The sequence below is a fragment of the Lichenostomus cassidix genome, chromosome 1 (assembly GCF_008360975.1).
Source record: "Lichenostomus cassidix isolate B80296 chromosome 1, HeHo_3.0, whole genome shotgun sequence".
NCBI lineage: Eukaryota > Metazoa > Chordata > Aves > Passeriformes > Meliphagidae > Lichenostomus > Lichenostomus cassidix.
The window spans coordinates 40,738,096-40,765,844 of record NC_139479.1 but is presented as its reverse complement, the minus strand read 5'-3'; the positions used below and the strand labels follow the sequence as shown (position 1 = coordinate 40,765,844).

The window sequence follows — 27,749 nt, the reverse complement described above, 5'->3', positions numbered from 1 at the left end:
CGACCGGCGGCCGACTCTTTACGACTCTGGGTCTCTCAATTTACGGCCGGACCCAGCAACGGGACACGTTGTCGCAGGGGCGGGGCCTGCTGCTCGGTCACGCCCCCAGGGGCGGTCGCGCTCCCTGATTGGCTCTCTCGCCGCTGCCGCCCTCCCGCTGGCGCCCAGCGCGGCGGGGCTGTCACGTGACGCGGCGGTGGGGCAGCGCGGGAGGAGGATCGCGGTGTCCGGCGGGTCCCGGCGATGCCGTGGCGGCTGCTCTGGCTGCTCGGCGCCGCCGCCGGCTGCTGCTGCTGGGGCCCCGCCGCGGGCAAGACGCTGCGGGGCGGCTTCGCCAGCGCCGCCGCCCGCCGGGAGCCGTGGCAGCCCGTGGCGCGCTTCCAGTTCCACGGTGGGTGCCCCGAGGGCAGGAGAGCGGGAGAGCGGCTGTGCCGTCCTGGAACGGGGCCGCTGGGGAAAGGGGCGGCTGTGAGGAGCCGCTGGGGCGCGGGGGAACCGGTGGCGGCCGGAGGGGCAGCGGGGCGGGGAACGGGGTCAGCCCCGCAGCTCTCCCTCCTTCCCCACTTCTCTCCTTCGCTCCCTCCCTCCCTCTTTTCCTCCTTCTCCGCCGGGACGTGTGACAGGTGCGATCCGCTGCCGGGGGTCCCGGGCAGCAGCAGGAGCCGGCCGGAGCGGGGCCGGGCGCTGGCTGCGGGAGCTGGCAGCACCCCGCGCTGTGGGTCACAGGGAGCGGCTCTGTGCCTCCCTTCGTGTCCCGCAGCCTGGGTTGGACACTCCCGCCCGAGTGTCCGGGAGAGCAGAAGCGTTTTCACGGCGACACGCATCCCTCCTTCCCTCTTGGAACTCCACCGAGCGGCAGCGGTGCTGAAGGTGGCTGTGCCCTGTCGCCGGGTGCTCTTGGTGACACCGCGCATCGAGACGTAAAATTCTCACCTGCTCATTCCCAACGGCTTTTCTTTCCCGTGTCATTAACTCCGTGTTAGTAATAATTTTTTACTATTAGTCAGTAATTACTTAGTAGTAATTTCGTGACTACTGTCGTGCTGAAAGAGAGCCCTAGCAGTGGTCCGGAATCCTGTTGGAATGGCCCCTCCAGAAGGCTGGAAAGCACTGTGCTTGCTACAGGAGTTTTACTTTGCAGAAAGAGATGTGTGTGGCCATAACAAGGGCTATGTACAGCAAGGCTGTGCTGGTCAGCCTGCTTTTCCTATATGCTCAGCATTTCAGTAGCTTAGGCTGTTTTCTTTCCCATTGAACTTCATGGCAGAACAGTTCTGCGGAGTGCTTCAAAATATAATAGGATGCAGGAAAACGTGACATAAGCAAAACAGTTGGAGCATGACCTTCCAGCACTGAATGAGAAGTGATAGATAGGGTGGAGATAGCTTCTGAAGTGACTTGAAAGCTGTTAATTATCACTGCCCTAGAATTTAATTGTAGAAGTTCTCTAAATAGATCTGAAGGGGGAAAGTGCACTGTCTAAATCTGAGGAAAGATTGTTAAGATTCAAGATGAGTGGTATCGGTGTTCAGATATCATTCTATAAATTGATGTTGCATATTTGCATAGAAATACTCCTCTTTCTGCATGAATACCAACAACTATTTCGGGTAAAGCTTTTTTTAGAGCCTTCTGTTAATATTTCAAAATCTTCTTAGCTAAACTGTAGTTCATACAACATTTTACAGATCCCAGGACATCAGCTTATTTGTGGTTTTTTGCAGGACCTGTCTTGTAACTGCTTCTGATCTTCCTTATCTGAACCTGGTAGCAGTCTATTGATTCACATCTAGCTGGTACCTCCATTAGGAGTAAAAGAAGGTTGCTATGACAGATAGAAAGCCACTCAAAGCTTGTGTGAATTTGTATGGAATTTGTGCTCTTGCTGTATCAATTGATTTTTCTTTTCCACTGAATTCTACCTTTTCATTTAAGATACTTTTAGGTTAAAGTCTACGGCAGTACATGAAAGAAATTATGAAAACAAGTTTGAGGATTGTGGAATTACTCAGACAAGATAAATTCTGTCAAATGAGCTAATTCTAAAATAACTAAAATATTTCTATATATCAAGATGCAGCCTATAGTGTCAGGACAAGGGGTAATGGTTTCAGACTGAAAGAGAATAGGTTTAGCGTAGATATTAGGAAAAAATATTTACTGTGAGGGTGGTGAGGCACTGGAATAGGTTGCCTGCAGAAGTTGTGGATGCCCCATCCCTGGAAGTGTTTAAGGACAGGTTAGACGGGGCTCTGAGCAACCATGGAAAGTGTCCCTGTCCATGGCTGGGGGTTGGAAACCAGGTGTTCTTTCAAGTCCCTTTCAATCCAAGCCATTCTCCCATTCTGTGATTCTACAGGCAGACTACAGACACATTAGAGAACACTTTTGAAGTTTGATATTTTTTGCATCAATTTGACATCAGTCATCTCTATTTAAGTATTTTAACTGTAATCCATCCATAACATGAAAGTCCAATTACATAAATCTTTCTGGTGTTAGATGTAAGAGCTACCCTGTGATGCTCATAGTCATGCCACAATAGTCTTAATAACTAGTGAAGTTACTGAGACTCTTGAAGCACTGTCTTTAACTCAAAAAAATACAATTTGGGGTGGGAGGGAGGAAGGGGAAAAAATGTTATCTGGAAGTCTGTTTCAGGAAAAAGAAAAGGGGGAGGAGGGAAGGCTGTTTGTAGTAGACAAGGTTAATGACACATGGGTTATGGTGGAGGTTTGTTTAAGTACCGCCACAGAGAATTGTGCATCCAGTGGTTTGTTAATGAGATACATAGAAACTGTTTCTGAAAGACCATAAAATACTTTCATTAGGAAGTAGTGGTAAAAATTCAAGAATAATGTGAAGGTGTACTTATACAAACCTACTTATACAACCTACTTATACAAAAAATCTGTGCCACACTGTCTTTTTGCTGGTAACTGACATCGAGACAGAATAGTTGATTTTATTTTTTAAATATCAAGGTGACCATGCTGTTCTGTGTGTCAGAATCAAGAATGTAGCAGTAGCTATGGCAAAAGCAGCTAGACTTCACCTGTTTCAAGCACAGGAATGGCAGAAGCTGGAGAACAGTATTCAAGATCACAGCTGTACAGAGAAGTTTTCTAAAGCTCAGCTGACAAGTGAGTTACTGCTTTTTTTCCTCCTTACAAACTGAGTACTGAGAACTCTATTAAGTTATCTATGTGTTTAGAATACTCGTTTCAGTGAATTTGAACTTTCCATCAACTAGAACTTTGGTCTTCTGCAATTTAAAAATACTGCAAAGAAATAAAATTTCTTTATTTGTATCACTTCAGAAGACTTTGTTATGATTTAGTATACTGCTGGAGAATGAAATCCATGACAAGCAGTGGCTTTAATGCAAACAACCAAACTTTCTGACCAGTTCTAGTTCGTGCTCTCATGTGTTCACAATGGTTCAGAAAGAGTACGTACTTGGCTGAAGTTTTCATTTAGTCATTCAGTACAGAGATTTTTTTTAGCTTGTCTTGGAGTAAATGTCTTTCTTTTTGTTTTGTTTTAATCTCAAAGTTTCCTTAAAAGAGATTGTCTTGTAGATATGAGAGAATTTACAAAGAATACCATTGTACTAGGAGACTGAAGAGCTAAAGAATCTGAATGTTTGGGACAGTCAAATGCACAGTTTGAATAGTAACTTCCATTGCAGTGGAAGGAAAAAAAATCAGAGGCAAACTGATGGAACCTGCTGCAATTACCTCTAAACCTCTGAAGCAAATGTTTGTAAGGTGGGAGTGTGTAGGCCAAGTACAAAGTAAAAGGGTAATTTTGTAGTGTAAACCTTTTCTTTTACTACCTCAGAATAAGTCTTTCTGCAAAAATTAACCTGCGTCATTCTGCCTTACTTTACAACTTGACTCTGTTAAAACTTAATGCTATTTCACCCTTTTATAATTTGATACTCTTCACTGAATCTCTCATTAAAGTGTTTTTAATATTTGAGCTGAGAGTTATACCAGTATAAAATATGTAGGTTGTTTTTTTGTCTCTTGTTTACAAAGGAACATTTTTCACTTGTCAGGAGGCTCTTGTTCTCCAGTGTCATGGAAATGGCATTTTTCAAAGCCGAGAAAACAAAAATTAAATTATATTTCCATGATAGTACAAATCTGTCATGCTTTAATATACAAAACATGTCAGAAAATTTTCAGTGCAGTATCATAGATGAGCTAATCAGGATAAAGCTTGAGAACCCATCTAAATGTGAAAGAACAGTAAAACACTGAAGCATTGACTTACATAACTAGAAGACAAACAGAGTGAAATAATAATTTTGCACTATTTGTTGATTGTAATGGTACTTAAAGCATAAATTTTCCTTTAAGGAATTAAACTAATATTAGAAGCTTCATTCAAATGTATCTTAAGTGACAATAGCTTCTCTTTTAAATGCATTTCCTTTGTGCAGTCAGAATCCTAGAGTAACAGATTGATCTCCTGTAACATTTGTCATAATGAAATCTTACACAGATGTCATTTCTAGGGATGTGGTTTCCTTACACTTAAGAGTCCTCACCAACCCTTGCCTGCACCTACTTGAAACAAAAGATGGAGGTCTGGTCTCTGTTATTATGGATAGCTTTCAAAACTAAGTCTGTTTTCTACTGTGTATGGAAAGCAAACAAAGCAAGTACAATCAATACTTTTCTTTCTGAAAGCAAACAAATCAAGTATTTACTCCTGGTTTTGTTTCTTTGTTTTCTTCCAAAGTGACTGTGAACCACACAGAGCAAAATCTGACAGTGTCCCAGATTCCTTATCCGGAAACATGGTATGTGTTTTATGTAGACAAGTTTACCTGCGAAGAGAATTATTCTGAATCCGAGGATATTCAGTTTGAAATGATCTTACTAAACCCAGATGCAGAAGGGAATCCATTAGATCACTTTAGCGCAGGGGAATCTGGTAAGATTTTCTTTTCTTAAAATTAGATTTGTAAGTTAAGGATCTGATTACTCAAATCAGTACTCACTGTGCTTGGAAGAGTATGGGGAATGGATAGCAGAGCCTCTTATATTTCATATTCTGTGTTCTTACGAAGAGTAAACTTGAGTTCGTTTTCTGTCATCACAGAAAAATCCTATCCTTTCCCTAGACTGACTTTCCAAAACCTGCCTAACCAGAAGTGTAGATGCTCAAGGAAAGTCGGTGTTAAAATATTTGCTGATAGGTATTTTTAACATGCTGAAATTGTAATCTTCCACTTGAATATGAACTTAATACCTGATTTTAATGAATTAATGAAATTCCTTAGCTGTGTGAAACTTGATTCTGTGCAACATGAGTACAAGCACGATAAAACATTTTGCCAGTGCAATTTCAGTTCAGTGTTGAAATCTTGATAAGTGTCTTGGTCACAGGCTGTAGATTAAGTTTTCCAGTCCTGATTTTGTTATAATTAAGATATGCAATTTTAAATCTTTAAACATCCAAAGAAAAACTCAAGACAGCAGCTAAAGAAATGCCTACATAAAATTGTATGCTTTGGACAATCCAGCCTAATGTATTCTGCTCTGGGAAGCCTCAACAACATGTCAGTCAGCTGGGTCTGTTGGGAGGGAAGGGCCCTATAGGCTTCGTCTGCCTTCCTATACTGAGTGAATCTACATACCCAGGATGAACCTAATTGCTGTGCTTGGAATCAAATGCCCTGCTGGTCTCAAGAGGATATAGAGGGAGCAAAGTCAGCTCATTTTTGGAAAGGAAGGAAATATTCAGTGGAACATTTAGCAGGATATGCAAGAAAGTAGCACATTAATAATCTGGATTGCAAGGCTTGAAATCAAACTTCACTTCTCTAGCTTGTCAGGTTTTATTTGGTGAATTTTGTCATCAGAAGTGAATTCTAGATTAATTTACTTACTCTCAAAAAGGGGTAATAGCTAAAGGGGTAATTGCTAAATCAAGGGGCAGAGCAGCTACAAGGCATCATAGGGCCCACTAAAGTGGTGTAGAGACCTCCTAGAGAGGCATCTTGGCTCTATATGAATTTTGTAGGGAGTCTGAGCACTTGGTAGCAAAACTCTGAACAGCTTATGTGCAGAACAAGGGGGTGTGTAAAGATGCTGGATGCATGTATTTAGATCTAACAAGTAGAAAGCAAGATGACCTGTACATGCCATGTCTTCCAGAGTTGCAGAAGAACACCTCTGTTGATTCAGAATTAAAACCTGCATTGTTGCCATGAATCCTGAAGTTATATGCACTGGTCTACTTCCAAAGAGCTGAGGAGAATTTAATCTCTTTCTCTTTCTCTCTCTATTTAAATTTAATTTTTAATGCATCTTTGAGAAATAATCATCACCATTTTTCCATAGAAACTTAGGATGTGAGGTTATCAGAAGATCCAGCTTCATTTCTTGTTTCTTTCATGCAGGCAATTAAAAATTACCTAGTTACAAAAGGTTTTAGTTAGGTCATCCTTCACTTGAGTTACTTTAGGCTGTGGCCTCACATAGGACATCTCAAAAATCAAATGGATAATAAGGAAAGCATAGGAAAGAACTTGAGGCTTGTCCCCTTGTGATTAAGATGTTTGCCTTGAGAGATGAGGAGGCCTGACTTCTGATCCCTGGCAAGTAATCTTATTTGATATGGCAGGGATCTTCTACATAACACATGGTATCTAGGTGGTATCTAGGATTTCTAAAGGCAGCTGAACAGGTGTTTCGAAAACAGCATTTTTAAGAGCTTTGAAGTTAGGTATTTCAAGTAAGGTATGTATGTTTTATTTTGTCTGTCAGCTCTAGGATCCTTGAAAGTCAGGAAACTTAGAGAAGACAGGTTGAAAATTACACTTCTCTGGTTTTTATAGTTGGTTGTCAGTGCAGCTTTCTCCTAACCCCTTTTGGTCTCAAACCAATAATCCACACTCTGTCTATGGTTGGAAGGAGCCTTCTATCATAAATGCTTAATGTCTGTTAAAAGCTAATTGATTTTCCTAAAGAGTTTTCCAAGGATACTCACTCATCATGGTGAGAAATAACTTTTGTCTACAAAGTCCTCGCCAAGTTCAATGGGTGGTTTTTGAAGCACAAAGGAAAAATAAAGATTTGATCTGAACCACATATTTGTGTCACTCAAAAATCATGCGTTTGTATTGGTGTACCTAAGAAGCAGAGTGGCTTGGTATTTTTAAGAATCTTTATTACCTTATGCTCTTTTTCTCCCATTTTACTGTGCGTATGTCCAAAATGCTTAATTTCAGTCATATAAGTTATAATGCTAGGTATTATTCAGGACTCATCCAGTTATAATGTTTTTCAACTCAGATATTGAAATGTGTATACTTGCTCTTTCCCAGTCTTTGGGTGGAGCTAGCTGGAAACTTCTACCAGAGTTATTTTGCTGCTGGAGAAAAAGCATATTTTAGAGTCTGATTCTATGGGCACTACTAGATTTCAAGGAAGGTTGGAGAAAGAAAATGTAAGGTTTCTGTGAGAAATGTTTGTTTGCCCATTTTTTGCTTATAGTTCACTGGTTTTGACCCTTTGGGAGCTCCTGATGGGTTGTAAAGCTTACAGACAATAGAAAAGATTTTCATGATCGAGGCTTTAAAGGGAGCATTTTATCAGACTACTGCCAGACTGAAAATTAGAGGTCTTCTGTTGCATCAGTAATCTAAAAACACTTGGGGAATTTTTTTATAGACAAGTGCAAAAGAATTCATGGTAAGAGCTAATTACTGTTTTCGGTGCTACTTTATCTAAAAGTTTTTGGACTTGATCAACTGTGCTTCCTGAGCTACTTCATGTGGAGGAAGAGTGACACCCAGTGGTTAAAAAGATTAAAATAGAAGTCTGTTCTGTGGTTCTCTCAATTTGGATTGTGCCTTTGCAAAATGAAACAAACGAACAAAAGAAAAAGAGCTAAAAATGAGTCCTTTAATAGGTGTGTTTCTGACTGATCAAATGGGCTGCAATTGTTTTCTGTGTATCAAGAACCTGTGTGCCATTTTATACTAGTTTGGTAATTGCTGCAAACCTCTCTATGCTCAGAAAAAGTACCGCTGAATAAAAAATACTTTGTCAGATCAAATAATAATCAGTTCTCTGAAAAATTCACTGATTTTTTGGGGATAAAATTGACTAGGATTTAGACATTTTATCTGTACTGCCACTTTTATGTAACAGTTGATAAGTATTTCCCAATGGTTATATTAAAAAAACCACACTGTTTTGTTTTAGTTATTTGCTGCTAGTAGGAATGTTTCCTTGTAAAAACTAAGCTGTGTTTCTTTTTTTTTCCACAGGATTACATGAATTCTTTTTCCTGCTTGTCCTAGCATACTTCATAACTGCATGCATATATGCACAATCCCTATGGCAAACAATTAGGAAGCGTGGACCTATGCATGGTGTATTAAAGGTGCTGACAATTGCATTACTGTTGCAGGCTGGTTCAGCTTTTGCCAACTACCTGCACTTCTCAAGGTACCTTTGGTCCTTTTTTGCTTTCAGTCGTTAGACTTGAAGAACAATGTGTTGTAAAGATCAGAACATGATTTTGCCTGGGGTGGATTGTGGCAAAATGTGGGACTGACCTTTGAACTGCATCATTGCCTAAATGTAAGAGAAAACACCCATGTAAGACACTCCCACTTAAAAATGCAATCTTCTTATTCTTTTTCAGTTATTCGAGAGATGGGATAGGAGCTCCTTTTATGGGAAGTCTGGCAGAATGTGAGTATGCTTGTCTCCTGATTCTTACATATTCCTCCCATGAATCTGTATAATACATTAACAAATGCTGTTGCTGGACTATACTATGATCTTGGATCACATAATTGGATTTTTAATATAAAATACTATAAACTGCTCCTCCAGAAAAGGAATGGTTTTAGGTGTTTACAATAACTGTATTGGAAGTTATACAATTGTGATATTGTTTAGGATTTTTCAAAGGATTTTTTTGTCTTGACATTCCTTTCTACAAACTCTTAGACATGCCTGTCACCTGAGTAAGTCTTTCAATACATTGAAGAGGTTTGTGGAGTCTGATCTAGAAAGCCAAGCTTTTTAGGAAACTTAATCATGTTTTATAGAGTTTGTCATTTCACTAACAAATTTAACAATTATTAAATGAAAGGGTGTTTCATGGCACAAATTTATGATTAGCATGATCCAAAAAATGCTTATGTGAAAGTTTGATGCTACCAAAGCATTTTTCTCCGCTCTGTATAGATATTCTGAGTTCTCACTGGAACTAAATTCCTAGAGCATCCCTTTCCAAAATGCACCAACTTACTCTTGTTCCATTCTTCAGGGTTAAGCATTGTTGTTGGGTAGTTTGGGGGTTTTTTTTTGCAGTTCACATTTGAAGAATTGGGGGTTCTTTCTGAGCAAATACATTTCCTTTTGACTGGCTTGAAGCACCCCAAGAAAGTAGTACTGTGGTAGTGTGATAGTGTTGGGGAGGAACAGCCTATGTTGATAAATATTTCCCTTCATAGAGTTCATTTAGAAGGCTGCAGTTGGAATTATCAGCCTCTTGATGGCACTTGGCACCACAGTAATTGCCTCTTTCTTGTTTTAACCATTTGAGCTGGCAGCTCCTTGCAGCCTCTCCAGCAACTGTATTATTAAACATTCCTTCTCATCTCTTGAAATGAAATTAAATGGAGAATAGGGAGGTAGTCATAACTCCTCCCCAGTGTTAACTATCCAGCCAGAACTTCAGAGAGAATAGCTGCATGCTAGATTTTTTAGTGTATGCATTGTAGTCAAAACCTCATTTTTATTTAGATTAAGGAAAGGTTATAATTAATATTATTTTTGAATCAATAGAAGAAAGTTTTCCTATCTCACTGTTTCTAAAGTTGGTGGTTTCCAAAACCGTAAAAGAGCAGAAGTAATAGAAATGTGGAAAGCTTCAGTGGCAATTACAATTCTGAGGAGCGCCTGGTGGCGAGTAGTATAGTTTGAAGGTGGAAGGTGATACCATTTTCCTATATCACAACAGAAATCTGAGTTGAAAATAAATGTTAAGATTTCTATTAATTGCAGTGTGGCCAGAATATCTTTCTAAAAACCTGTTCTGATACTATCTCAAGCAATTATTCTTTTCCTGGTATGATTTAGTCTTTACCATGTATAAAGACCTGATCCTCAGTCTAATTAACCACCTAAGCTAATCGCATAAATCACACAAATAATTCTGGCACTTAAAAGCATTGCAAATTGTGTTCTTCTAACTTCTGGTAAGAATGAAATGTGAAAAGTAAAAGACTTATTATTATGTCTGTTGAACCGTCAAAAAAGATGAATTGTGATGAAATCAGACAACACTGACCCTGAATATTGTGGGGTTATTGTAATCTTTAAAATTCTTCTCACCCTCGTTCCTTTGTAGCAAGGTGTGTGGGATGTCAGAGATTAAAGATGGTTGTGAATTTTTGTCTTACACAAATTTATCTGGGAATTCACTTGAATTGTTACCACACTGAAGCAGAGCAGTATCTATGCCCAAGATATGATTGAGAGATGATGCCTGGCTATACCTTTTAGGGCAGGTTATCTTAAGGAGTGACAGAAAATAAAATGCTCCCTCTAGAACACACAGATTGTTCAGTCATTTGTCTAGTTTGGATTTGTGACACTGGTTTGGCATGCCTTTGGTTCATGTAACAATTCTGTTTCTAGTGAGTACTGTCTCTCCATAGGTAGCATTGGAAAATAATTCATTTTTTTCCCAAAATAAGTGCTGGTTCATTTTATTAAAGAATGATCAAGTTTGTATTTACTAAAAGCTCTTGGCAGATCTTAAACAGCAAAGGTGTCTTAATACATTAAGAAGCATTTAAGCATATAAACTCTGCAAATACCAAGCATATCCCAGGAATTACATTTTGAAGTCTGTTTCATATCCCTATTTTGCTAAGTATTGCTGAGTGTCAGGGAAATATTGTAGCTGATCTTCTTTTGACACATTTCCTTTGTATCCATATTAGTTTCTTGTACAAAATGGCAACATTTTTTGTGCCAGTATTTTTAGTAAATGTTGGAGGTATTTATCTTTTTTAATACAGTCCAGTCATATAAAAGTAGACCTTTGGTTTTTTTGTGACACAAATACTATTCTTGTACCTGATAGTGTAAATGAAAATTACAAATATAATTGAACTAAAATATTAATGAAGCGAAAAAGAAAGCATTGCTGTGTGTAGTGCCCAATCTCTAGTTTCTGAACCAAATTTACGGTTTACATAGTGTAAGAATCAATTTTTCTTTTACGTCTCTGCTTCACCAGTACAATGAGTCAGATCCCAAAACCAACTTTAAAATTGTTCATTAAGTCAAAAACTTACCAGGTCTGAAGCTAACAATCACTTCAGGTTTTTCTACTGTCACTAGTACTGCAGTAAGGCTAACAAATAAAGGCTTTAATATATTCGAGCTTAAAGTTTTCTTTATTCTGATGCAGCTTCAAACACAAGTTTGAGACACTGATTAAGAATGTAACTTTATGGAGTATGTGTTAATTGTTCCCAAACAGAGGTAAAAATGGACATAGCAAAATGAGGCAAATGTACTTTGCATTTAATAAAGTGAAATACAGGCAAGTTGTTTTTGTAAATGAAGTTTGTGTTAGGGTTATTCATTATATTTTCCCCTTTAAGTATCTCAGAGTAGAATTTGTCCTAAATATTCGTGCTTTCTTTTGCAAGCTACTATATCCTTAAGATGAAGTGCAATTAATTTAAAATACAATGTACCTATCAGATTTTTGAACAAAAGTTCTTCAGAGCAAAGAAAGGAGTTCATTTCATCATGTTTCATATTTGCACTATGATTAACATACATATGATTTTAGTTCTTTAGCATTTATAAGTCTATTTATGCAGATGGACTCCTGAGCCCAAACTACCCTGACACAAGAGTGGCATTTGGAAAGATGTGGCACTGTGCCCATGTTGTTGCAGAACTGCAGCTTAACTGGAGGAAAGTTGATAGTGATCTGTTTGGTCACTGAAAACTCCACAAAACAGCCACACTTTGTAGCAAAGCAACTTCAGCTAATCTAACTCATCAAAATTAAAAGGTGGTACAGAGGCATAAGCATCTTCATTTGTGGGTATACATAATATTTCTTTTTGCTATAGGAAACAAACCAGAATTTTATTTTTTGTTGTAATTTATTAATTTTTCTTTTGTTTTCAATAGTGTGTGACATAGTCTCACAGATACAAATGCTGTATTTATTGTTGAGTCTGTGTATGGGCTGGACAATAGGCAGAATGAAGAAATCTCATGGCAGACCTCTTCAGTGGGATTCCAGTCCAACATCTACTGGCATTGCTGTAGTAGTTGTTGTTACACAGGTTTGTATTTCATATTCATTCTTATACTGAAGTATACAGCTACTATTAAGTATGACAGAACTGTGAACCAAATAATTTCAATATTTTAATTTTATGAGGGAGGGAGTATCAAGACTGGAAAAAAGCCCACAGCATAATGTGCACCCAGTATGTCTAATAGGTAACACCACCTTCTCTTTACTTTAACAATTTAAGGTGTAGCTCCACAGTATGTTTTTGTTTAGCAGTAAAACCACTTAAGAAGTTCCCACAGTTTTCCAAACTCCTGGTTGTGACAATTGTTTGTAGCATTATGCTGTGAACCAGATTAGTGGAACAATCTAGACTGAAAAAAAAATTTTAAACAATTTTTTGCACAGTCATTTTATTGATCTGATTTGTAATGTAGTCTTATAAATAGTTGTAATCAGTACAGCTGAGGCATTGTGATCTACATTATGTGGGTTGACAACCAGCAGCATGGGAGGAAAGACGACAAAAGCTGCTGTGACAAAGTCTTTGTCATGAAAAAAAGGAAATAATCAGTGCCCTCCTTTTGGAAGCACTCAAATAGAATGTCTAATGATCCTTTCAATCAATATAAGGGAATTCTTGAAAGGTTCATGTGCAGGATTGGTCTTGCAAATATACAAATGGGCTGACACATAATTTCATTCAAATATTTTCCATTAGTATAAATTAGAAAGTTAAGTAAACCAGTAACTTAAAAGTAAATTGTAATGGAAATCATTCAACCCTGGTGGTGCCTTTTGTAAACAAATTTTTTTAAATCACATCATAAAGACAAGAGAATTTGAAAACCATTGAGAAAGAGAAGAGCAGGGAGAAACTGGAGACAGTAATGAGGAAGAGATTATACTGCAGATTTTTGTGCCATTTGGGTAGTATCTGTAATTAGTGCTGCTTCTAAACTAAATAAGTAGACTTCTAGAACATTAGGAGTAGCTGGGAGCTGACATTTCTTGCTAATTAAGAATATAAACCAAAGACTGTTAAGGTCAATGGGACTGTTGAAATTTAAAGATGGGTGTCTAAGTAAGGTGGAATGAACCTATCAAGCACCAGAAATTTTACATGCTGGCAGTAAAGATGACTTCTAAAGTATTTAATTTCATTCATGCCTCTGCACTAGTGCATATGTATGGGTGTGTTAGTACTCTTCCACTTGAGACTGGAAAGTTTTTTTGTTGTTATTTCCTTTTAGTATACATAGAAAAGACAGTATAATCAGCTTGATCTGGTTTTGGTTGTTACTTATGGTAAAAGGTGGGTAGGCATCATACAAATATGCTGCTTCCCCCAAGACTGGTCCATTACTCATCTTTTGGCTCTTGGAGCAGCACTGGAGCATTAGCACAAAATTGTCTATCTTACTTTTCACCAGTAAGGCACAGCTCTACCACATCTCCTCCTGGTACTATTGGGAATGTCAGGTTTGGCAGGAGTCTTGTAGGAACAGAATATGGATATGGGAATATGTCATTGCCTGGGTGGTTTTGCACCCCTCTATCAGTGTCTACTGTCTCCAGCAAAACTTGCCTCACACCAAGAGTATCCCTGCCCTTCTGGAGAGGATATTTTCCATCTCATGGTTAGGTGCATACAAAATATACAGTGTGCCAGATTTGATACAGAGTGCCGCTGTTGAGCTCAGGGAAACAGGATTTAGACCGTATCACCTCTATCAAGGTGGTGAGTTCAAGAGTTCATCTCTGGATTAGTCAGTTGTTCACTGATCTGTTGAGATTGACATGGGTGTTTGATCTGCTGTAATCAATCAGTGGGCATTTTCAATGACTAAAAACCTAGAATAACCTTCTTCCTGTTCTGATCTTTCCCAGAGATTCTTATGGGAGAGCCAGCTTCCTGCTATGCCAGAGATTGGACAGACTTTATGTGGATAATCAGAGATGTTCTGAGGACTTGGTGAGGAGGCTGCTGGAAACCATGCACATTACCCTAATGCAGCAGATAGAGATTGCAGCATGTTAGTTTTATTGACATTCTCCTGTACCTGTCCTCATCTCATCTTCTGGGAAGTCAAGAAAGTGGACAGCCTGAGAAAACATCTTATTCTTCAACTTAAATGCAGTCTTGACTGGCAAAATATCTGAGCCTCTTTGCCTACCGCTAGTTCAAATTACTCAGCAAATTTTCAGGGGTTTTTCTCCTCTTCGTAATGATGCTGTGGATTTTTTCTCTTTGTTCTTTCAGAAACACTAGCAATTTCCTGGGCTATGTTTATGGGTTACCTTCAGTGTAGGGTGGACACAGCCTTCTAGTCAGCAAATGTCTTGTGGTCTTTGCAGCTGCAGAGAGGTAACATCTCAAAGGAGAGACAACTCTGCCATTTAGCAACTCCCTTTGCCTTAACTTGTTCTTTATTTGAGCCACAGAACAAAAGATTCCCAGACTGCCATGCATTCATTAAAAATTCCACTTTCTGCTGCTGAGGCACAAACCTTGTACAGAACTTTATTGATGGCAGGCCCTTCCTGTCACATAGCCCTGAGCAGTTTCAGCTTTCAGGGCTGACCAGACTGGAGGCAGTGATTCTGGAAAGATAGCTGATTGCTTTGAACCTGATCAAAATGGCATAGAATCTTACTGCATTAGACATCACCCTATGCAGGGCTGCTTAGGTGTGCTCAGAATGGGCTCTACCTCTGACGTTAGATCTAAACCATTTTTTGCTGTACTGGCATTGAGTGACATCAGATACCTGAGCACTAGATATGGTTAGAAACAGCTAGTTTGCCTTGCTGCTACTTCTAATTTCCCTTTTGCTCTTCCCCTTTCCCTTGCCTCTCAGGGGTGATCTGTCCCACGAGAACCTGTCTTTGCTGGAGATTGATATGTTATCTTGGCTTGTCATAAAGTCAATGTTGGCATAGTGAAGGGAAGGAGGAGTTCTACCGCAATTGTTTCCTCATGACATAAAGGAAGAGTGTCTGGTTCTTCTTCATATGGATGTGGATGTTCAGCTTGTATATCTGGAACATCAAGACAATATCCATGGTCATCATTCTTCTAGTATTTGAAGAGGAGGGCCAGTACTGGACAGTGGTTGGTGTCCACTGTGAGCCAGGATAGGTCAGGATTGTGTACAGGTAAAGTCAGGCATTTTGAACAGTGTATTGTGTAAACAAGGGGATGGTCATTCTGCTTCAGCTTACGAAGAAGCACTTGTGACTTTAATGTTGGACATAGCTAGTGTGAGTCAGCCCTTTAGCTACCTCTCTCATTCAGTTCTTCTGTCTACAGCCTAAGCACAGTTGTTCTTCTGGATAACAATGAGAATTATCCCCCCTGATTTCTTCTCAGAGCTCAAACATAGTTCTGCTCACTGCCAACGAAAGACGTCTCTGTCTACTTCAGCAGGTTGATGTCTGATGTTTTTCAGTTTGTTCTTGATATTGCAGCTAAGTGATCTGCTGCTTGCCTTTCTGTGGCCAAGGTAAGGGACTTTGGGGTTTCTTGACCTTGGTTTCTCAACCAAATTTTAATTCTTTTTTTTTAATATATTCCACAACTAGAGAGATTTTAATTTTGACATCATGCTTGTCTATGAAAGCTCTTCTTTATTCAGAACAGATTGCCTAATCTGTTTTTACCTAGAAACACTGGATAGCACAGATTTCTCTTTTATCAGATCCTGCTTTTCCCAGGCAAGTGAGAACAGCTCCAGCTCATAGTAAGGGCAATGATACATTCACCTTGTCCAAGTTTGCACTGTCTTGAATTGACAGTTCCATCTCTGCCTCTAATGTCTCTGCCTTCTGCTTATTTTGGAATAATCTAATGGAGCTGAGGGAAACTGGACTTCTGTGATCTCACATTCCTGTCACCATACACAGCCTTTGATCAGCTGGTGTTGTGTTGTTTACGCTCTTTAAAGAGCTAGTCCAGAACACACTCTGCTGTCAGACACTATTACGCTATGAGGATTTGGGCTTTGTTCTCACGATTCCTTTACTCCAGCTCTTTGTCATCTTCTCATGAAAGTGGCTTCCTTCTTTGCTGTTACTCTTAATGTAGACTAAGGAAAATTTAGACCATGAGCTCTGGTTTTTAAGGTAAGATAGATCGCAAGGATATTTTCTTTTTAGAGCAGTATCACAGTTCTATCTCCATCAGCCTGTGGCTTCCCCCCAGACACTTGCTTGAGTCAGGAAGATTCTATACATAGATTCAGGGGTCTTCTGTTTTCTCAAGCAGAATATGTACATCCGGGGAAATTAAATACTTTGGCTGTTCCCAAATATAAATATCAAAAAAAGACTGCAGTGATTCTGTAACTGGTAGAACCCTTATTTGTTGTCTGAGCATGTTCTAACTGGACTGAAATAACTTCTGTGATAGGAATTCATCAATTTCATGCCAAAACTAGTGCTGTAGACACAAAGTTACCAAACACCATGCTGTATATCAGGGGTGCAGGAGCAGTTTAGTCTTACTTCAGTCTTACTCCTTGGCAGAATTCTCAGTCAAGTAATTTGATCATTTGAAGACATTTGCTTGAAATTACTCTGTTTCTGAGAGAACATTTGAAGCTGTTGGTCAGATTGTTTGCTGGTAATCACTGATGTTGAAGACGTGCATACTTTATGTCTGTCCCTCTCTCATCCTTCCATTTTCCATCCAGGTAGTTGAGGAGTAACTGCAATTACAGCAGCTGTGAAATGACAGGGCTGTGTCCCCTCCAGGTAAGGGAGGGGGAAAGCACAAGAGTACTCTCTGAGGATAATCTTAAGCAAAAATTATTCTAGTACTCAACTGATGAGACTCAAGGACACCCACCTTTGGAAGGCACAGGTGGATTACACATTTTTTAAAAAGTTAATATTAGTAACCTTTTGTCTTTATGTAGTGAGAAAGCCTTTGAATGTGCTCAGAAAGGAATCTGACTAATTTATATTTCTAAATTGAGCCATACAATGTCTGCTTCTGAAGGCCTTCAGAGCTACTTTACTCATAAATCAAATTTGCCTACCTTTCTTCAGAAAACCTGCTTTATTAGGCACCTGAAGCCTCAGTGCAAGTTAGATATGTGCAGTAGGTGGACTGGATTCCAGTGTATATTCAAGTTCTGAAATGCCATTCAGCTGCTACATGATACTGTGAGAGTCTAAATTTTATGTGTATTCTAATTTATAATGTTAGCATTCCCAAAGTCTTGAAAAAGTGTTCTTCAGCAAGACACATTTTTAATGCAACTGGTTGGCGCCTGCCTTCTTCACAACTAAGATTCAGAAGCTAGGCACTTGTTAGTCTGTTTTTCCTTGGAGAATATCAATATTGTTTCTCCCAGTGCTCCTGCAAAACTGGATTCTGCAGGAGACGGATAAAACACTGGGAGTTAAGGAGGGGATTACTATCTTTTATATAGTTATCTGTTGGCTACAGTTTGCCCAGATGTTGGAATGGCATTTGTAGCTTGTGACACTCCCTTTCCTAGACCCTAGGAGGTTTCTGAGCCAGGTGCTTGCAGAGTCAGGCTCGCTCCCAGTTTCTGACCTAGCTGATGTTGAATTCTTTTCTCCACCATGGCACAGCTTCAATAGAAGGGGTGGAGAGTGGCCCACCCAAGAACACCCTATAGCCTGGCAGTTGCAGCACTCTCCAAGGAGGTGGGAGATGTGAATTAGATATCCTTTAGGCAAAGAAGGGAATTGTGGGAGATACAAGTTCAACCTGGGTGAATGCTTGAGCCTTAAGGCTATTGTATAAAAGGGGCAGCAGCACCACCCTCTTACTTCCCCATCTTTGAAAAGAAAAGTGAATCCTGTTAGGATTTTGAAAGAAAAGGCGTAGTCGCCTGCCTTTGAAACAAGCTTTACAGGTTGTGGATCACAAGTGAAAGGAGACACCTCCCTGTAGCTCTGTGAAATCATTGTAGTGGTCTTCCTGCAGAGTAGGACGAGTGTTCAGGTGATTATTTTAGATTGTTTTCTAAGGTGCTACATTCCCTCTATCCAAATTAGAGGAAACTTTAACTTATCAAACATTCTAAAAGTTACAGAATCCAAGAAGTGAGACTCTGTTCCTACCAGTTGCAGTTGGAGTAAAAGGTCACGCCAAAAAAGCAGCTCAGACTAGAGTGTGTTGAGTTTTTTTACTTGGCGTGGCAGTGGCTAACAAGTAGAGTGGAGTATTACCAGATACCTTAATCTGTGATAGGAAGGTTAATTGAGATTTACTGTAACATGGTTTATTCTGAGTGTACTTTGCTGTCGTTCTTTTTCAGAGCTTTTTGTTAATTTGGGAGCAGTTTGAAGATACAAATCACCACAGCTACCATTCACACCATGGCTTAGCAAGTGGGCTGCTCATTGGCCTCAGAGTCTGCCTGGCCCTGTCACTGGCTGCTGGGCTGTACCAGATCGTCACGGTGGAGAGAAGCACACTGAAAAGGGAGTTCTATATCACCTTTGCCAAAGTATGGGTTACATCAAGCAAACTGGTCCCTTCTGTAAATGTAATTCTGGCATGCAGTTGACTAAAGCACTAAACTCCATTCCTTCATAAGAAAGTTAATGTTCGAGTGTCTGATTTGATTACATTGCACCCTGTCATCATACTCTAAGTAGTCATTTTAATTTGACAAGGAGTATAGAGCTTTTTAAAACAGAAATCCCACCTTTCATTGTGTGGTTTTCGTTATGTTGATTGAAAATTAAACAAAGGGTTCATAAAATAGACAGAAATGTAAATGTAGTTCCTGTAACTGTCATCTCTTTCTTCTAAGCTGGCATGTAGTCATTTTACAGCTTACACTCATGATCTTTTTTAGGCCTGCATTCTCTGGTTTTTGTGCCACCCATGTCTTGCAACCATTGCTGTAATATTCAGAGAATATCAAAGAGAAAAGGTATGTACAGGCAAGATAAAAGAGATGAAATTTGAATAGTAGTTGTTCTTCATGTTTAATGTTTGCTAGCAAACTCATGCTCTTAGGCTGTTAATCTTATGACCCCAAAGCAACTTGAAAAGTCTTAGTCACACAGAACTCATTGATGCTAATGTGAGTCATATTTTACAAAGGCATACAGGGCTCAAATCATCTAAGGGTAATCATTTCTAGGTTAAGGGAGGGAGAGGGGGAGACTGTAAAGTCAAAGGAAAATGTGGAGGGGGTGTTTTGTTTTATTGTTTGCTTGTTTGCTTTTAATTAAAAACACCTTGGGGATTCTTTTAACAAAGGGAGTAGAAAGATAAACCAGTGGATTTTTTTGTTGTTGTTGTTTGCTTTTTAGTCTTCATCCTTTAAAAGCTTTATGTGGCTAAATAGGTCAGGGAACCTGTAGCTGAACCGTGTTCTTTAGATCAAGAAATCTGTCCAAATATGCTGTTTGGTTTGTAAGCTCTAAACAGTTGAAAACAAAGGTGGACTTACTAGGTTTCTTGGTTGCTTAAACATATTGGGAACTGGAGAAGTCCATGTGTGGAGTCTGCCATGTTCAGATGAACTGCATTGCTATTCGCCGGTGGTTGACTACCTCATTCCAGGATAGGGTTTGCTTCTTTTCTTTATGCTTGTAACCATCTGTGCATTTGTATGCAAACCTATTCAGAAATTGAGCTTTTACTTGTGTAGGGGTTATGTAAGGGAAAGAAAAAAACTCCTATTAAATACACATAATAAATCAAATACTGTATTTGATTTACAAAAAAAAACCAAAAGGCAATCTAGGCAGAAAAATATTGATTCCTCTAGAGTTACTAATGAAGAGACTTTTTGTTTTGCTTGATGAAAACACCCTCAAGGCAGTAGGACAGTCTCTAGAATTAGGATCAGTGAAGTAGTATTTTTGCTGTATTTTGAGATATTAAGCGTACTGAAGGAAGAGTACAATTGCTTTGCTCTTGCATTTGAGCAAGTTTAACCACTATGTGCAGCTGCAGTTCCTACGCTGTGGTAATTCAGCTGTGTTTGCTTCTTCTAGTGCACTTCAATACAATAAAGAAATGCACAATCAATAAATACCATATTTATTTAAGAAAAACATGTATTTTAACAGACTGCCTGTACATAACTGAAGACCTGTGCTTTGTCAGAGACAATAGTTATACCTTTATGCATTTGATAAATACAGCCTTACACAGCTTTTACAGATGAAGAGACTTGAACTGAAAGAGGTCTAAGTGAGACTGATAAATCACTATCCTCAGCTTCATGATTGTGCTAATGCAAACTGTTTCCAAGCTTTCTTTTTTTTTTTCCCCACTCTGTTTGTTGTAAGAATAGAATATCTAAACATCACCTCTGCTTGTGAAACTGCATGGGTGGTGAATTGCAAGTCTGAAATTCCCCAGAACAGAGACTGCCAGAAGGGTTATGTGACTTGCCCAGGGCTATCTACTGATTTAAAAACACCCAGGTGTGAGAGACTGAATCCTGGACTTGAGATTCATGTTCAAATCTTTTGTAACTGCAGCAGTATTAAAAGGTTTAAATTTAAACCTCAAGCACTCATGCTGATAGAAATTTATTGTGGATTGTTTGGTGAGAGGCTTTTTTCACTTGCTGTTTCTTTTTCTCTCTTTTCTTGTCTCTAGATTATTACCATAGGTGTTATCCTGTGTCAGTGCATCTCCATGGTTATCCTCTACAGACTTTTTCTATCTCATAGTCTGTATTGGGAAGTATCTTCACTGTCATCGGTGACATTGCCACTAACAGTATCCTCTGGACATAAAAATCGACATCACTTCTGAGATGTTTAGGGAGAATACATTATGTAATAAATGTGCAATAATGACTTAAATATACAGGTATTTTTGTCACACTTGTATGATATACTGGTTTCCCTGGAAAACTGAGTGATAATATCAGAGCACTTCACAGACCTTTGGTCTGACAAGATTCCTCGATTGATGTGTTAAAAGTATTGTGGAGTGTAAAAATCCATAATTTGAATGGTTTTATAGCTATTGTTTATGTTTAACAAGTGGTGCTGAGCTGTATCACAGAAGAGTACAATGAATCTTTTCTCTCCCATTCACGGACACCAAAAATGCCCTTACTTTGTGTCAATACTAGGTTGGAAGGTCTTGTAAAATGCAGTTCTTAAAACTTCTACATGCTCAAACAAGTTTAAAATAGACCAGTTGTGAAATTGGTGTGGTGCATAACGATGAGTACAAGGTTTTTTTTATTTTCATGCTTTAGAGAAAATGCATCTTTTGTATCAGTATAAAAGATGAGGAAACAAAAGTGGGAGAATCCTCTAGAAAACATATGTAAAATGTTCACAACTGACTGCAAGAAACTTTCCTCTACCAGCGGTGTAAAAGAAAAGCCTTTTTTGCATCTAATGTTCATACTGGTTAAAATTCTAATGGGAATGTAAATGGGGCTTATATCTGCCTTTTATTAAAAAAAAGTAAATGTAACTAAAAATTTCATCCAGTAATCAAGGTCTAAACAGTTTTTGAGGCTTAGAATACATAGCAACATAAAGGTAATTAAAACAGCAGCCTTGCATCTTTTAAAGGAGGAAAAAAAAAGGCAAAGAAAATGGAATGGGTGATGTGGTACTAGAATTTTAATCCTGATATAATTCATTTCTGTTACATTGAGGATTCAATCATAATTAAGCCATATACACAGATTAAATTAACAGAAGCATTTCAAATAAATGTTGGTTTCAGTCATCAACTACCCATGAATTCCTGCCCAAGGATACTTAATCAGGATTAAATTTTCTATGAATAATTGAAAAACAAAATACTCACTGGATTTGTTATAATCCATGTTGGCACTGGGTTCTAAGTAGTTGCCATCTTCCATCCATTGTAATAAAGCCATTCTGTTTTGTGATGCCCTAGCATTCAGAAAGCCAGTGTAAATATATACTTTATTGAAGTGCCTATTTATAGAGTATGATTAAATCATGCTGACATTTTTTCCTGCATAATAAGAACATACCTATTGCCATTGTGAGTGAAATTTTTCTTTTTGGATTTAGCTTAGTTTAAACTTCATACACATATGTTTCTTCACAAAATGGATTTTATTTTCTAGTAAATCAGTGTTTGCTTCTTCTTAACAGTGTGTATTTGATTATGTCTCTGTGAAAATGTGAAGACAATGGTTCTAGCTTTAAAATAGCCCTAACTTTTCCATTTATTTTTGCCACAGTTGTGAGCACAGTTGAAACATAAGTCTGTTCCATTTTAGTTTAGAGGCAAAACTAGACATTTGCCTTTGACTACGGCAAAATGGCAGCATGACAAAGTTGCTCATTAAATCATCTCCTTTCTTATTGTTTGTAATTCAGATCAAGAATGGCAGGTTGAGGCTGGAAAAGATGAGATATTATGATTTCACACAATCTGCAGAATGATTAAAAGATTAATTATTGCATTCCTCTGATAACCACACAAAAATATTATTGGTTAAAACGTCAGTCTTTATTTCTCTGCTTATCTCTGTACTTTTCATCTTCTCAAGAAAAAAGCATCCTGTTTTTGATAAGTCTCCAATAATGTAGTAAAAGAGTTCTATCTGTCCTCATGTATAAGACTTCAAATTCACACATAAAGTAGAATTTTCTGATAGACACAAGTACTACTTTACAGTTTATGATCTGTCGTGATAAAAGTTTTAATCTATGCAAGAAAAACCTCTATGTGACTTTGAGAAGAGGCACTCCATTTGTTTTATTCTCCAGAAGTACTTTCTTACTTCCTGTAGTTCTTCTGAGTTGACTTAGTCAGTATTACAATACCATTTACCTTATTTTCACTTTATAAATGTACCCTACAACCAATCATGTTCATTAGTGAAAGCATGAAGTATAAAGTGTTGCCTTTTACATCTTTCCCACGTTGCCCCATAAGTCAACAGGTAACATTAGTTTCTTAGTTTGGCATTGGATTCAGTTACTTGAAAATAAGTTTTAATTTTGCTATTAATGTAACTGTAGCTATTAAGTATCACTAAGTGGTACAAAGAGTCTCTTAGCAGGTGCCCAGGTCTCTTAGCAGACTTTGATAACCAGTGCTTACCAACTCTGTGTTAATAAATAATTAATATGCGCCATAGCAGTACGTCACTGTGACTGCAGTAATAGTTAATTTGGTCCAGAATATCTCAGGGGGGAGCCTTCAAGTATGACTAATGGACAAAGCTTCGTACTTAACCTGTACTCTGTGTTGAAGCATACAGCCTCTGGATCATGCCTGAAGAGTGGTTCAAGTACGTAAAAGCCTCTCTCTCCTTTCTAACTTACATCTCCTGTGAGAACAGCTGATAAGACCTTGTTTTTTTCATCCTTATCCACACTATTACCCTTCCTATCAATTTGATTTCATAAGTTCATCTTGAAAAAATAGCTTCCAGCCTTCTTCCAGTTGTCTTCAATCAGTGTATCCTGACTTGAAAACTATATTTCTAGAATGTGCTTTCTGTCACCAAAAACAAATTGTTTTCTGTCACAAACTGGGACTTTTGTTAACTGGTGATCTGCCCTACATCAGGACTGCATTAGGTGACAGCAGTGGACAGAAGCACTCCTCCTGTGCCCATAGCCCCTGTGTGTACATAGTGGGTATGAGGTGCAGCTTTGTGCCTGCAGAAAGCTGCCATGCAGCTGGGGAATTTTTGGGGAGAGCTTCAGCTGCTCCAGGCTCCCTGATACCTCACCACTGCAAGGGGCTGAAGCAGGGTCCCCCTGAAGGCAGCACTGCTACTGCTACCCATGGTGAGCAGCACTGGTGAACTGAGGTCAGAGAACAACATTTCACCTGAGAGTTTCTGTGCATCATGCAGCTCTGTTTTAAATAAAGTTGGGGTTACCGTGTCTGCTCATTCTATTGCCTGTGTGTTCAGTGCTTGCAAAAGAGAAGTGTGTATTGACAAGACTGCAAACTGAAGTTGGTTGTGCTCTGAAGAAATCCATTTCTGTGTGAGAGGGCATCACCTGGCCAGCCATAACCTTTTCTGCTGGCACAGATGCCAGTTTGCATCAGTTATGATTTGTTGGTTGGGAAGGAGGACTGGCAAGTTCAAGAGACAAAAGGGTGAGATCACCACCTTGGTCTGCAAGACCCCCCACAAGCTGTCAGGAGGCATCATCCTGCATTGCTCCTGACCAGCGACGTGGAGTCTGGAGCAGTTCTGACGCTTATTGCAGGTCTCCTCAGCTATTCACTCTCCTTCCATTAGACTGTTTATTGTACATTTATTTAAAGTGCTTCAGGTAGGAAAATGAATATTTACAACTAAATATATGTAAATGGAAGTGGAAAGACTTGATTGGAAAAATACCAAGTTTCTAATACATATTACAATACTAAGACCTCCCACACATGACAAACGCTTTTAGTCAGATCTAAATGAATATTTCTTTCAGGTTCCTGTGCCAGTAGAAAGCCATGGAAGTATCAAATCTTTTTGTTTGCATCTTGATCCTCTACAGAACTAGAAGAATGCTTTGTTTGACTGGCTTTAGTTTATAATGTGCAATGTTCTGCCTCCAATTGATAGATAAATGTTTATGGGGCTGGCCAAGGCTGATGTTAGGCTGTATCTTTTAACTCTTTTTGTGTGACTGTGCAACATACAAAGATCGGGTTCTCCTTGCAAATGTCAAATATTAGAAGAGAAAGTATTAAGCCAGTTTTCAAAGGATCCTTCTTTTTTAACTGCACTGATCCAACCAGGCCTTTTCAGTGATTTTCCAGCGAATGCTAAGTTCCGATTCCAGTTTTCCTTAAACAATTATTTTCTGCAAACCTATTTCCTGCCTTGTGAATTCTCTCTTCCACTATGTTCTGTCTCTGCCCTCCCCTCTCCCCCTCTCTCATACATATGATTTTGAATGTAATGGGTGTCACTTCTCTCTCTATCTCTCCATCTGTTCCCACGATCAACACTCGCAGTCCAGCCCCTGCTTTGCATGTAGTGTGTATTCTCTTTATCCTTGGCCTGTTTTGATTTCGCGCTTTTCCTGTCTCTCCTTTGCCCTCTCTTGCCATCTTTCTAGTCTCCCTAGCCATCAGAGACCTGAGGGTGTGGTTTGACATTGCAGCTAATTTGGGCTGTTAGCTGTGAAAAAGTGTCCCTGTTCCCCTGGCTGCACACTGCTCTCGCTTCCCCTGAACTGACACTGGCTGTCACCTCACAGTCTGAGTCAGGAGTTGAGGAGTTAAACTGGTAAAAAATTCAGCCTTTAGCAGCAGTCCAAAAAAACCCAATTTAGTTCTCAGTGGTTTTAGCTCACCAAACCAGGTTCATCAAATTTGTTGAGTGCTGGTGGCACTGCTGAGGATGGGGTATGAAAGGCACATTGAAGAGGGGCCAGATCCCCTTCAGAAAGGCAGCTGCAAGGTTGGTCAGTCTTTTTCAAGCTGTCAGCCTTGTAATTCCTCCATCTCCTCTGTGTCTTCTGCTGCATTTTGCATTCTAAGGGTTGGACTGTCCCTGCCTTTGACCATTGTCTAACAACAGGAGTGTGTCATTAGGGGCAGGGGGCTCCAGCAAAGGAAAAACCATTTGACTGCTTTAAAGTATTTAAATTTGAACGCAGTCAGTTGTGCCTTGCAGCCTTCAAAAGGAGCTGGGAGGCGTCATGAGCAGCCCCCAGTTTGAGGAAGTATTTTTGAGGAGAGAAAAACCATGAAAACAGACAGGACTGGAGTGGGTGCTATTTTTTCAACAGATGATAACACAGTGGTGGAAGGCAACCAAGGACATTACACAGCTTTTCACAAGGTCTGCCTGTGGGTAAGGAGAGACTTAATCCGAACATCTGCAACCCAAAGAGCAAAGGTTTCCAGCAGTGGGTACTCTGGAAGGCTGCCTTTTTCTATCAGCTGGTTAATCAGCTGAGATGCATGACTTCGGGAGGCTGTGGTGGGATGGTGAGGATCTGTCTCGCCCTGTGGTCAAGTGCTCCTGAGTTTGTCCAGGCTGGTGTGCGAGTTTGGCTTTTAATGCTGCTGTAGCATCCTCCCAAAAAAAAAAAAAAAAGGATTAATGGAAACTGAAAACAACGTATCTCAGGAATCTCTCCTTCTTTAATACAGTAGCTACAGCTGAAAGAGTATATGTGCACCTTGTTAGTGTATACTTTTTTTTGCTTCGTTTCTCACCCTTCCAGCCTCTTTTAAAACAATGGCATTATTTTCAAATCAAATTTTATAAAATGAACATTGGAGTTGTTAAGAAGAGATCAAAATTTACATAAGACTTCTATGTAACCTATTACCTATGAAAATTTACTTCAGGCTGAAACATGTTTTCCAAAGTTTACAGCATACAAAACAAATGGGGTTTTAAAATTTCTTTACTTATGATTACCTTAAATTGTGTTTTCTAAAAGGGAAGGGAAAAAAATCTTGGAACCTTACCAGTTTAATTTGCATTTTGGCTCTGATGTAACTCAAAATAGATTAGATTAAAAAAGGAAATTTGGCAAGTGATTACTCAATTACATGATTTTACTGCTTTGGTATTTTGAAAATAAAAATGAGCAGATCTGTTTTACTTTGAAAAGTGCCTGGTGCACGTGTGCTGTAACCACTTTTCAGAAACCATATGGAAGGTTCCCTACGCTGCATATGGCAATGCTACCCAGAGCTCAGATCCGTATTCCTGCGATAGACTACACAGGATTCAGTTGGATCAGGGATATTAATATCTGCATTCAGATAGTACTGTATTGAAGCATGTCAGGGTAATGAGTTTGGTGTAAAACATGGGAAGTTCACAGTGACAGGGCTTCATTGCTCCTTTTCCATAGAAAGGAACTAACATTGCTTGGAGCTAGTGCCAGGCCAGGAAGTTAGGAGGAATTTGGGGAAGGGATGCAATTTTTATGGGATCTGAATTTTGCAAGATAGAGAAGGGGAGGGGAGCATCATCAACAGATACTTTCAAAATATTTCATGATCTAGAGCTATGGTAGCTGCTCATCTCTAGCCTTCATGCCAAGGGAAGGAAGCCTCCACTGATCCCTGGGAGACCAAGCAAGTGGTGACAAACTCCCTGGTGTAACAAAGCATTGATCCTCCACATGGTGAGGGATGGGGTAGTACTGTCTTAAACTGGGTATCATCAGGATTATGCTATTGCCATCACCCTGTTTTCATTAGCAAATTGCTAGGAGAAGATGGACCATCTGTTGCTCCATCACTGATGTGTCCCCTTGGAGCCCCTATGGCTATTTGTGGCTTTCAGGTCTCTGATAAATGTAACACTTTTGCAAATGTTTGTTTGGTGCCATGATCTGATCACTTGTCTGTCCTGCTCTATAGAGCTGCTTGGGTTCTTGAAAGCTCCTCCACATGCAGGTGTGCAGCTGTCCCTGCAGTGCAGACCTCACGGTGTGTGTCTGTTCCTTCACACAAAGCCAGCTTCCATGGGGTGGGGAGGGGGGGA

The 27,749-nt window shown here is 39.4% G+C and overlaps 1 protein-coding gene across 2 annotated transcripts; it reads left to right on the top strand.

Annotated features, from left to right (window-relative positions):
- The first annotated feature begins 16 nt into the window (after window positions 1–16).
- GPR180 (G protein-coupled receptor 180) lies at window positions 17–22,773 on the top strand. 2 transcript variants are annotated; one of them, XM_085057643.1, is made up of 9 exons: window positions 17–391; window positions 2,985–3,143; window positions 4,753–4,947; window positions 8,294–8,474; window positions 8,674–8,723; window positions 12,204–12,361; window positions 18,609–18,800; window positions 19,155–19,232; window positions 20,921–22,773. In XM_085057643.1, the coding sequence occupies exons 1-9, from the start codon at window positions 244–246 to the stop codon at window positions 21,077–21,079; spliced, it is 1,320 nt and encodes a 439-aa protein (XP_084913769.1). In that variant the 5' UTR covers window positions 17–243; the 3' UTR covers window positions 21,080–22,773. The 2 variants fall into 2 exon arrangements, with proteins under 2 accessions (XP_084913769.1, XP_084913778.1); XM_085057652.1 differs by lacking the exon at window positions 18,609–18,800.
- Window positions 22,774–27,749: the final 4,976 nt, after the last annotated feature.

Coding starts and splice junctions, on each gene's coding strand:
- GPR180 (XM_085057643.1), top strand. CDS start 244: ATGCCGTGGCGGCTGCTCTGGCTGCTCGGCGCCGCCGCCGGCTGCTGC. Junction 4,948..8,293: donor CTTTAGCGCAGGGGAATCTG/GTAAGATTTTCT, acceptor TTTTTTCCACAG/GATTACATGAATTCTTTTTC. Junction 19,233..20,920: donor GAGAATATCAAAGAGAAAAG/GTATGTACAGGC, acceptor TCTTGTCTCTAG/ATTATTACCATAGGTGTTAT.